The sequence below is a fragment of the Amphiura filiformis genome, chromosome 7 (assembly GCF_039555335.1).
Source record: "Amphiura filiformis chromosome 7, Afil_fr2py, whole genome shotgun sequence".
Lineage (NCBI taxonomy): Eukaryota > Metazoa > Echinodermata > Ophiuroidea > Amphilepidida > Amphiuridae > Amphiura > Amphiura filiformis.
In genome coordinates this window covers 19,868,132-19,880,925 of record NC_092634.1, presented here as the reverse complement: position 1 = coordinate 19,880,925, position 12,794 = coordinate 19,868,132, and the positions used below count along the sequence as shown (strand labels likewise).

General features: G+C 36.8%; 1 protein-coding gene across 1 annotated transcript in view; it reads left to right on the top strand.

The window, feature by feature from the left end:
- Positions 1–12,438, top strand: part of LOC140156862 (uncharacterized) — a 57,250-nt gene extending 44,812 nt beyond the window's left edge. The window contains 5 exon segments of the mRNA XM_072179859.1: positions 613–759; positions 3,336–3,509; positions 3,992–4,169; positions 10,062–11,014; positions 12,214–12,438. Coding sequence (XP_072035960.1) covers positions 613–759; positions 3,336–3,509; positions 3,992–4,169; positions 10,062–11,014; positions 12,214–12,273 — 1,512 coding nt within the window. The 3' untranslated portion in view covers positions 12,274–12,438.
- Positions 12,439–12,794: the final 356 nt, after the last annotated feature.

Sequence of the window (12,794 nt, the reverse complement as noted above, 5' to 3'; positions counted from 1 at the left end):
AAGAAAAGTGCATACACATTAGGAAAAAATGATTTTTAATCTTCATTCGAGGTTCATCGAAAGAAGAAAATTTTCTAATGTGAACAGGGTCTTAGACAACTCATCAAAAGCCATTGACCATGTTAACTAATGAGACAAACATTTGACAAGTAAACTGTTGGTTTTTTTAATCAAAAAAATCAAAAGGCAGCCATCAGACATATGGCCATACATTACTTAAAGGACTGGGAAATGAGCTACAGTTTCAGTTAAAATTGTTTGTTTTTCATGTATGGTTTAAAATATTTCCAGAAATTATTGAATTGATAGATTTGTGTAATGAAAAGAGCAGCAGTAATAACATTTGGAATGACATTGCTTTTGTATGAAATTCTTGGAATATAAGTACATTATTTCAAGTTCATGGGCATGAGTGACATATGGGATATTTGACATTTGGAATGTAATTCTGCAATTTTTGTTTGCACAATTATATTAATACTTGAAATTCACCAAAAGAAATCCAAAAGGTTGTAGCATTATATTTTTAAACCATTGTTTTTTGATAATAAGATGTTAGATATTGTTATTTACAAGTATGAATATTTATTTGTTTATATTTTTGTTTTTCAGCAATTTCCATTGGGGCCTAGTCAGTCTCCACGCCTTCAGCGTCAAAGAGAAGATTTAGAGAATAAATACAGGAAAGCCAGTGAGGAAGAAGAACACCAGGCTATGGTAGATTTGACATTACTTAAAAGAAGGCGGATCTCAACTCAGGTTGGTTTCATATTTACAAATCACTCTTGACTCTTTAGAGGGGATGGACGTATGTTATGATCAGTGTTCGAATTAAGGGAAAATAAATGGTTGTCCCACGGACAACCAGGTTACAATTTTTGGTTGTCCGTCTAAGTTTGTGGTTGTCCATACGTACAAAGGTCCGTTTTGGCTACAGATTTATGGTTGTCCGACGGACAACCGAATCAGTATTTTTGGTTGTCCGGCGACTTTTTTAGTTGTCCCGGGCGAACGGACAACCAAAATTTCGAACACTGGCTATGATAGATTTGACATTACTAAAAAGAAAGCGTATCTCAACCTAGGTGGGTTTCATATTTGCAAATCACTCTTGACTCTTTAGAGGGGATGGACTTATGTTATGATAGATTTGATATTTTGATATTACTTTTAAAAAGGTGGATCTCAACTCAGGTAGGTTTCATATTTGCAAATGATTCTGAGTCTCTAAAGGGGGAAGGACTTAGGCTATGATAGATTTGATCTTACTAAACAAAAGGCATATCTCAACTCAGGTGGGTTTCATATTTGCAAATCACTCTTGACTTACTATCTATTAAGGGATGGGACTTAGGCTATGATAGATTTGACCTTACTGAAAAGAAGACACATTCTCAACTCATGTGGGTTTCATATTTGCAAATCACTCTTGACTCCATTGGCATACGCAGGGGGGGTGTTACGTGTGTGAAACACCCCCCTTGGATCTGTCAAAAAAATAAAATGAGGGAAAAGAAAAGGCAAAGAAAGAGAGAGAGAGGGGGGAAAGAGAGGGAGAGGGGAGGGAGGGAGATAGGGGGAGGAGAGGTGGGAGATGAGCAAGGCATAGGGGACATATTATCACACTAATATCATAGGCCTATAGCCTTAACAACCCCCACACAAATTATATCACCCCATAACCGGTATTGACCGGTAACATTTTGTAAATGTGTTAATTGTTGATACATGTCAATCCCCCCCCCCCATCATCACCCCCCTGGCAACGTACGTACGTTAAGGTTAAAACTTACGTTGCTGGGGTGTTGGTGTAAACATGTATGTCAATTAACAATTAAAATTGTTAATTGACAGTTTTAATTGTCAACCCCATCATCACGCTTTTGCATCTCTTACACCGCATTGCGCCATGTTATCGCGCCATGTTATCGCGCCATGCAGAAAACAGTTGGCAAGCTATAGATGATTAAATTTGTAATCGAAATCTAATCGCTTTTCAAAAGAATAAGTTAAAATAAAGCATATTTAGACAGTATTTTGCATTGAAATAGTGGAAAAATTATGCACGAATAACTTCAATTGGACCTTCATTTTGCAACATCAGAGGGAAAACTTGTTCACGAAAGGCTTCATAGACCATGTAGACCGTCATTTCAAAAAAAGTTTTCGGCTTTTTGAAACTAATATTTTACACACTAATCAGTGCCAAAATGGTCCACCAAATCGCTTCAATTAGGTCTTTATTTTGCAAAAGTTTCTTACTTCTCAGGGGGGCACATCCCCCTCAGACACCCCCTGCATAGTGGATAAACATGTGGCCATATTCGCTTTCGACATTTACCAATTTGTGTTTAACATAAATCATAGGCCTACAATTAAAGGGAAAACTTGTTCACAAAAGGCTTCGTGGACTGTCATTTCACAATTTTTCGGCTTTTTCAGATTAAAATTTTACACACTAATAGTACCAAAATGGTCCACCAAATCACTTCAATTCGGTATTCATTTTGCAAAATTTCCTACTTCTCAGGGGGCACATCCCCTCAGACACCTCTTCTGCCGTCGCATAAGCCGACGCGATATCCTTCTGTGCCATTTTTAAATGTTATTACTTTTTTTTATCATCACACCCCCTTGACAAATTCCTCAAATGCGCTACTGCTTGACTCTTTAGAGGGATGGACTTAGGCTATGATAATTTAACATTTCCAAACAGAAGGCATCTCAACTCAGGTGGGTTTCATATTTGAAAACCACTCTGACTCTCTAAAGGGGAGGGACTTAAGCTATTATTGATTTGACTGCGCTGAAAATAAGATGTACTGTATTTGTTCCATTAAGTGCCCATTTCCTTCAAAGCACCCACTCAATCATTTTTCAACTTGTAGAGTATGACACAATTAAGTGTATCAACACTACCAAGCAAAGGATGGTGCATTAACATAAAATAAAAAAATAAAATAACAACAGCCAGATAGCGATGGACAGACAGGTTTTAAACATTTTATGTGTATAAAGAAGTTAAAACCCTGGACAGTATATGAAATAAATACGGCATATCAATAAAAAAAGTGAATAAAAAAGTGCAGTGATTTATAGTGTGCTATGCACAGGCACAACGCCTTATACATTGATCCACAAGCCTCAGCACACTTTACAGGTGGGTCTGATATTTACCCTTATACAGTGGGGTGGTTTTAAAGAATACACAGGCCACCAGGTTTTCTGCAAAATCAACCTATGTGGGGCACACTGGCATTTGAGTCACTCTGTGATAATATGATTTCATAATTAATTAACATTTCTTCTCTTCATTTTCCTCATCAATATTTTAGGTGAAACAAGACACAATTCTTCGTCAGTTAGAAGCAAGGAAACAGAAGAAGAAGAATAAACGTCAAGAAGAGGAAGCACTGATGAGAAAACAACTCGATGAACTCAACGCCAAATTGAGCAAAATCAACTCAGAAATCCAATCAAAAAGTCAACAAAAAGAACAGAAATTACAGGTGGGTACTGTACTTTCTTTCTTTCTTTTTATCTTTCTTTCTTTCTTCCTTTTTATCTTTCTTTCTTTCTTCCTTTGTATCTTTCTTTCTTTCTTTCACTCTTTCTTTCCCTCTTTCTTTCCCTCTTTTTTCCCCTTCTTTCGCTCTATCTTTCACTCTTTCTTTCGCTCTTTCTTTCCCTCTTTCTTTCCCTCTTTCTTTCGCTCTTTCTTTCCCTCTTTCTTTCGCTCTTTCTGTTGCTCTTTGTTTTGCTCTCTCTTTCGCTCTTTCTTTTGCTCTTTCTTCTTTCTTCTCTCTTAGGGCCAATATACAAAAAGTCAAAGACAGACACAGGAAATCAAGTCTTTTAGGCTTGTTGGAACAGATGACATTTTAGCAGCTTCTTGAAAAAGCCAACAGTCTGGGCATTCCTAATATGGCCAGGTAAAGCTTACAAAGTGACAATTCAATTAATACCAACTATATTTTGTGCTTCATTTAAGGCATTCAAAGAGAGGAAAGCACTGGAATTGCAAGTATTAGAACAACAGAATCAGTTGATAAGGTACAGAAAGGCAGCACAAGACGCACTAGAGAACATCATGGAGAACGCACCTGTGCAGAGACAATCATTATCATTCATATCTGATGAGTCATCTGATGATGGAGAGAGGCATACAGGTAAAATATTTGGATTTTGTTTGTCTTTGTGATACCGTAATAACTCGATAGTTGGCATAAGTGCTTACTATCGATCCCTTCTGAAAACATGAAATTGCACCAAAGTCCGGCACTTTACCAACTGAGCTATGGGTGTAATGAAAGCAACTGGCACCTCTTAAATAGGCCTGGCAAGTGAAGTACGACCTAAACAGGAAATAGAATAAAATAAACTAATAAATCTTAAGGCTACATTTCGATGGCTCAAACTTATATACAGGGTAGCGTTTCTTGGTAGCGGCCATAAAGGACCCAATGCAAAAGATAACCAAATATGGAATTGACCTGGCCTAAATTTTGGGGTAGAAATAAAGAAATCATACAAACCGTCGAAAGGCGTCAGGCTTAATCAGCAATCTCCAAGTTCTGGAACAGGTACGAACGAATGGACGAGCGAATCGAAGATCTAATCTGCACGGCACTTCAATGGTTCGAATTGAACTGTTCGTTTAAATAACCTAGTTTGACTGTTTAAAACCTTGTTACAAAACCTTTAACCTGGTTACGTAACCTTATTTCGTTTCATAACACCTCATTGTTTTATAACACCATTAATGTGTTGGTTTATAACACTTATTGTTTTTATTACCTGACACTAACACAAAGTAACTGACAACTGAGATTAGGTAATACGGTTGTCGTATATATAATGTGAAAAATAAATATGTGAAATATACGCTTTTATTCGCCTTTTCAATTGCTACAGAGACTGACTGCACAAGAAGAGTTTTTGTCATAACACTAATGTATTATTGCCCAATTTTATAAATAAAAGGTCAATTCATGACTTTTAGAATTTTGGGGAAGGCAGCTACCTTATTTCTTGTTATTTTGTAAAGAAATAAGAACTTCCATAACTATCACTTAAATTGCATATTTGTGGGTCAATGCTTATCAGCTGAACATTACGGGATTATTTTGGCTTGTTTTGAACTTCAATCAGCTGATTCAAATCACGTGAATCACATTCTAAAAATAACATACCAAAAGTGTATGCAAACAAGTCGCAAATTCTCTCAATCGAACGAGCACATAAACAAGGGGGAAAACGTTGATATAAAACTCTCAGATTAAACTGACTTGCAATTCATGTGATAGTTATTTATTTATTTGGAATTGTTCATTGTTCTTTCTTTCTTTTGGGGATTTTTATTCTTTGTTTACTTTGGGAATGGGACAGGAGAGAACGACGGACTCGAGTTTCTATGATAAACCATTCAGTAACCATGGGACTTGGGTGATCCCGTGAGCAATTAACCTCGCAAGGCTCCGACCTAATTAAATGCGAGCTAAAGGAGCCATTGCTTGAACCGGGTACCATTTGACAAAATGGCGAACTCTGTACTCGATTCAGAAAGTTACCGAATGGATTTCCTGTGACTCTATCGCACAGGAAATACTTACAATATGATTAATTTGGAATAATGAAATAGATATAAAAATGGCCTAGTATAAAAAGATAATGTCCGTCGTTCTGATTCCTAAAAGAAGCTCTTGCCGAGTGGCTTATGACCCCGAAGGGATTTGGGCATATCGAGTCAAGCTGGAATCCCGAACGGTATTTTCTCCCAGAGACCCCACCGCGTAAACCGGTAGGGACTGCAGCATCCATACCATTCCAAGACTCCCTCGAATCACCCAACAAGAGCTTAGGGGATTACATGCTAAATCGCTAACCTCAAAGTCTGTATTTGGAAAAATACAGTATATCAAAATTTGAGTGCAGACGATAATTTCACGAGATTTCCTTTTACACGTCTGCTCTAGTCGAAAGTAATTTGAACAGTGAACAATTTTCTTCCTTTTGAGAATGCCTCAAGCTGATTGGCCTAGAAAAATTGGAGGAATGACGTGCTGATTGGGCAATAATTTGTTATGACGTATTAAGTGTTTTTATGATTGAAAATTCCTGGTAATCCTAGTAATTAGTAATTCTTTAAATTGCTTTTATTTCTAACTATAATTTTACTAATTCTTCATTAATCTATAAAACTGACCTAGTTTCCAAAACTGGGGAGAAGCTGCTTTCTTATGAATATAATAATTTAATGAGAAATAAAGTATTACAATTAGCACTGTTATTTGAGAAACCCTACTTGAATGTGAAGAAGCCACGGCATTTAAAATGACAATAATGGCGTCTTTTCCAAAAGTAAACATTGAAATTTGGCAGGGAATTTTAAAACAATGGTTGCACCTCCAAAATTGGGCACCATATCAGCAGAAACCTGAATTGCTGAGGAATATAAATATAGAAAATCTAAGAATTTGAACCATGTTTTAAACTGGAAATGGACCGAAATGTCAGCCGATCCACGAGGTAAAATTGGCGTATTTTGTGCCGATAGAACCCCATTTTCCTTGGATCGGACTGTTTACGTGGACAATTTAGCCAGTACATGCATGGAAATTAAATAAACGATGCAGTTTTGGCATCAATTTGGGCCAGGAAGTCCTGACATTGCATGACGGAAATCCCCATAAACGAATACAATGCGACGACATAATAAATTAGGTAAGCTTAAAAATCTAGATTAAGGCCTACAGCTCCTCCCGTTTCATGGGGTTGAGACACTCATTTGCAGGTTTACTCGTTCGTATATAACTATGTGTATCGATGATTTGCTCAAAACCCTTTACACTTTTGTGGATGGGGCTCTTCATGTTTGCATGTTTTAAAAGCACTCGATAGTAAGCACATATGCTAACTATCAAGTTTTTACGGTATACAGTCACTTCATTTTGACACACAAAATGTAAGACCAACTTATCAGGATTTTGACAAAAAAATTGCGATAAAAAACATGTGAACCTGCCACCGAATTTGACTCATAACTGTTTTCTTCATATGTTCTGTAAGTAAAAATAGAGGATCGTCGAACAAACAGCATGTGTGCTATTTAGTATTCGCTGACGTAGTGCACGTTAGTATCCATTGGTTACTGGTTCAAGCCTTGGCTCATACACCTATTCCGAAATATGATATGCCATAGGCTTTATGTTGTAATCATTTCGATCAGTGGTTCATTACAAAGAAATCGTGAGCCAGTTGACCTAGCAATGGTCCTATTCTAATGTGCACTACGCCAGCGAATAGGGCTGCCTTCTTGAATGATAATTTTGTTTTTTGGATACTGTTAACCCTTACCATAAGTCGAGGCTAAATAAGCCTTACCTTAGCCTCAACTTGGCCTCGATATCTTTTGAGGCTAAAAATTAACCTCAACTTAGCCATCGAGGCTAAGAAATTAACCTTATCGGTGACAAGGCTAAGAAATTAACCTCGTCTTAGCCTGAAATGTTTTAAGGCTAAAAATTAACCTCGTCTTGACCTGCTTTAATTTTGAGGCTAAAATTAACCTCAACTTTTTTGAGGCTATTATTAGCCTCAAAAATATGGTCACATGAGGTCAGAGGTCACCAACTGTCAGGGAGCAGACTACTGTATGCTGCTCAGAAACTGCCAATAATTTTGAAAAATTAACAGTTTAAAGGGTATTTTAGGCTTTTTACTAGTGCCTAGTTCATGGGGAGCATAACAACCATGTCTCTGGAAGAAAAATCAGCTTTTAAGTAAGTTTCAAAGTCTGTATTTTATTGCTTCTTTTCATCAGGAAATATGGCCTTTTTGAGGTTGTTGAATTCAGCAGACATGCATGCATTGTAGTCTGCAGACATACTGCAGTTTGATGCTGGCTGACCCAGGTGAAAACGTGTTACTGCACTGATGTTGTTGGGGTGTTATGTTAATTGATGTTTGGGGATGTTTGTACTTTAAATTGGGGGTGGGTTATTTAGAGAGTTCAAATATGGTGAGTTAATGTTGTTGGGGAAAGTTCAAATAATGAAATATGATAGGTTGTCATATTGGAAGTGTTCTGTTTGGTTAAGTTGGGATGACGTGGTGTGCATGCAATATGTCAATGTATTGGAGATGTTTCTACTTTGAAGTGGGGGAGGGTCATCTGGAGAGTTCAAGTGTGGTGAGTTTTCACCGTCAACAAATTGGAATTGTTATGTTTGGTAAAGTTGGGATGTGGTATGTTCTGTTGATGCATAAATTGGAAGTGTTTGTACTTTGAAGTGGGGAAGGGTCATTTGGAGAGTTGAATGTGGTGAGTTGTCACCTACACCCGATTTGAAAGAGTTATATGCGGGAGTTATATTTGGTAAAAGTTGAGATGTGGTATGGGGATGTTTGTACTTTTAAGTGGGGGATGGTCATTTTGAGAGTTCTTATGGTGAGTTGTCACCTTCAGCATATTAAAAGAGTTGTTTGGTGACATTGGGATATGGCGTGTCATAAACATAAACTCTTCCAATACGCTAAAGGTGACAACTCTACATATTAACTCTCCAAATTACCCCCTCTCCACTTCAAAATACAACCGTCCCATTACATTAACAGCACACCATATCCCAACTTTACAAACAAAACTTTCCAATACTAGTATGCTCAAGGTGACAACTCACCATATTGGAACTCTCCAAATGACAACTCACCAAATAACCTTACCCCCACTTCATAACACCCCAAAAAATATTGATAGTAACACTTATCACCTAGCTGGATCAATAAATATAGCCCAACCGTCCCTGCATGCATGGAATGTTTAGCCTCGTAAAATAGCCTCAAATTATTAGCTTTGTCTTAGCCTCTAAATATTGCGAGGCTTAACTAATTTAAATAATTAGGCTAATTTTCAGGCTAAGGCGAGGCTAAGATGAGGCTAAGACAAGGCTAATTATTATAAGGCTAATATTCCGAGGCTAATATTTTGAGGCTAATAATGCGAGGCTAATGATACGAGGCTAATTATTTGAGGCTAATTATGCTAATTATTTGAGGCTAATTATTTGAGGCTTATCTAATTTAAATAATTAGGCTAATTTTCAGGCTAAGGTGAGGCTAAGACAAGGCTAAGACGAGGCTAAGGATATTAAGGCTATTCACGAGGCTTATTTTCTGAGGTTAAGTTGAGGCTTAGATAAGGCCTCGACCTTTGGTAAGGGTAAGCTTTCTTCTTGAATTGATCTTGTGAAACTTTTCGTGCGAAAAGCTCTAAGGTTTGGTTGTCAAGTTTGAAATCTATTTTGCTGTCTAAATAACTATGTCCCTGATGCAAGCTGTCTCTTTCAAAATACACATTGTAACGGAAGAAGTAACTTATTGTATAGGAGCTAAGAAATTCAATGTATACACTTTCAACTCAACATGTGCTGTGGTTCTTGAGAAATTGATCAAAATACAGAGAAAAATCAAGTTTCACTGAACTACAAGTGCAATATTCAATGGCGGGTTGTACATAGCCACATGATGATGAAAAGCCTTCACAGGATCTAAAGAAAGTTGACAAAAGAACTGTTATAGGTACAAAGCATCACCTCAAACTATTTTACACATTGATACAATGTGGCTGAATCAAAGTTACTCCCTGAGCATTACCTGCGATCTAACATTGCCTCTGATTGGTCAATTACATGATATCTTCATGTTAATCACCAATCAGAATGGAGCTTTGCAAATAATTCATCCCATTTTTTATGTGGTGAAATTTTTGTAACAATGTTGCTGATTGGTCCAATTGATAATGAAAATTTCTTTTTGACCAATAGGCAGGTAGTTCTCATGGGGTTAAGTCTGACTAATTTGTTGGTTAAGTACTGATTTAAATCTTGAAATATTTAATTTAAAACTATTCTACACACTAACATTTGTATAAAATAGTTGATCTAAATCATTCTTTTTGAGGGGGTAGTCTGGCACCCTCTGCCACTCCATGGTTACATCCCTAACATGTGCAAGCAGATATGAAACAAATATTCTTACTTTTCTTATTTTTTAATTTTCAGCAAGTGATACTGATTCTCCCAGAGAAGAAAGAAGTGATTCTCAACTAAGTCAACTGAGTGTTGAAAGTGTCCCTGGTATATCGCTGCAGAGACCATCTATTGATGTTGGCGTCCCCGGACCAACGTTCGTCTTACAACGCTCATCGGTTGAACTCCAAGTTGGTCCTCAGATTCAAGTAGAACCAACTCAGCAATCCCAGAATGCATCTGTTTGTGAAAGTGTGTTGCCACGGTCAACATCGTCAGGTGACACAGTGGAGACAAAAGGAAGTCATTCAGCGAAAACAAAGAGGAGATTGCTTCCTGCAATCCCTGGTAGCCCTGGCAGCTCACGTTCTAATAGTCCACCGAGTAACAGTGGCAGTGATTCGGATCACGAACTACGTATTGTTGAAAAAATGGATTCCAAAATGAAGAATTCAAATGTGTTTAGTGACAGGAAGGAAAGAACAGAGGTGACTGGTGCAAAGCTTAGTGTGCCCGGACATTCGTCTCCTGTTAGTAGTGAATCGGGATCTGATAGCCCACAGCGTGTAAGAAAAAACAGTACTGGTAGAATTCTCCCTGAGATTCCCAGTGGTCACAGGAGTCGATCTAGTAGCAGTAGTATGGATGTTAGATCAGATGATTCAATGGACATCAGCGAAAAATCTAGAAATGGCGGATCAGATTATGTGGATAGTCGGCGGACAAAATCAAACAGTGTGGGAGACGATTCAATGATGGACACATATAGTGATACTTTTGAATTGTCGGATGCTAATGGTAATCATGTGACTTCAAAAACGATTTATTTGAGGCCTAATGGACAAGGAAAGACAAAACCAAGGCCGAAGAGCGAAGCCCCAGATATGCATCGACTGTCAGTGCCTGGTGGGAGTAAAAAGAAACAAAGGAGTGCGAGTGAGGGTATGAGGACGGAAATCAGTCCTGATGTACTCAAGGATATTGAGGTGAGTTTTCATATATAGACAAAATATATTGGTTACGGGATCAGATAGCAGCGTTTGCACAGTATTTTTTGTTGGACATGAGAGCACATCAAACATATCGAATTGCATTCTGAATGCGAGGAATGTCCTTCTGATATCAAATAATTTTGATTTTTTGAAATTGGTGATATAAAACACATTTTATGACAAATTAATAAAAATTGAATTTTTTGATATTTAACAGTCCTCAAAGTAAACTTTATAAATCTAATGATATGTACTTTTGGGCTTTTGTATTGAAGATGTGGATTTTTTCCCCAAAGCACCAAAAAAATTAGGTCTTTTGAGGGAAAAATGTATATCTTCAATATGAAAGGTCAAAATTTTTAATTAATAGTCGGCTTTTCATCCCAGCTACATACACTGTAAGTACATATCATTAGATTTATAAAGTGTACCTCAAGGACTGTTAAATATAAAGAATTTTAAAAATATCAAATTTTAATAATTTGTCATTAAATTTGTATTATATCGCAAATTTCAAAAAAAAAAAAATTATTTGATATCAGAAGGACATTCCTAGTATTCAGAATGCAATTCGATATGTCTGGTGTACTCTCATCTCCCACAAAAAATATGATGCAAAGGTTAATATCCGATTCCTTAACATGCCACAAGCCGTGTCAAACTGGAAATTACAGTAAGAAGGATATGCAAAAGCTATTTTAAGATCTATATTTTCATAAATTCTTTTTGGAAATAACATGGAAGTTCATAGTTCTAGTGGTAACAGAAGGTCATCACAACAACATCAGTGGTAAAAAAGAAATGTGATTTTTGAAATGTCCACAGTAAGTTCTGTTTTTGTGGACTAGAACTATGAATTTTGTGTTTATGATAACTACAACTGTTTCATTATCGATGTAAATTTCACTAATAAATTTCACTAATAAATAAGAATACTGTCAGCATGATCAAAATAACATTGGTACAAGATTTATAAATAAGTGGGAGAAAGTGGGAAACTGACCATATAGGATTTTGAACCAATTCTCAAATTTGGATGCACACCATGTTTTGTGGGGATCATCTCAAAGTTTATGATGTGGTTATAGGCATCATAAACTGCCAGTTTAAATGAAATATTTCAAAGCTATATCTTACACATATATTTACTTCATGTCTGACTTAATTTTGTACATTTTTCTCTTTCTCCATAGGACTTTGAGCAAATGGCTAGAGCTGCATTACGAAACGCAGGATGGCAAATCCCAATCTGAAATGACCTTTAACCTCATTGGAAGAATGTGTCTTATGAAGAGGACTTTTGATGCAAACTATTCTATATTTTTATATCTAGACACACTTATTTTGCTGGACAGAATAAGAATGAAACAACACAACTATTGAACTAGTATGGAAGAGCAATAATTTGCAGTTCTAAGACAACACATTATGTGTATGACATGTATAAAACATTACAGTGCAAAAACAGTGATAGATTAAACATGTGTCTTGGGCTATTCCATTTGACATCCACACTACCCATGTGGAAGATTTTGGAAATGCCTTCCACAGAGGGAGTATGAATTTCAAATAGAATTAACACATTAGGCAGCTCTATATGAAACTCACCCTCCCTCTCTGGAAGATTCAGGTTGAATCTTTCTCAGAGGGTATATGAAATTCAAATGGAGCTACCTAATGTGCTAATTCCATTTGAAATTCATACTCCCTCTGTATAGCACATTTCCAAAATCTTTCACAGGGGTAGTGTGGATTTCAAATGGAATAGCCCCTT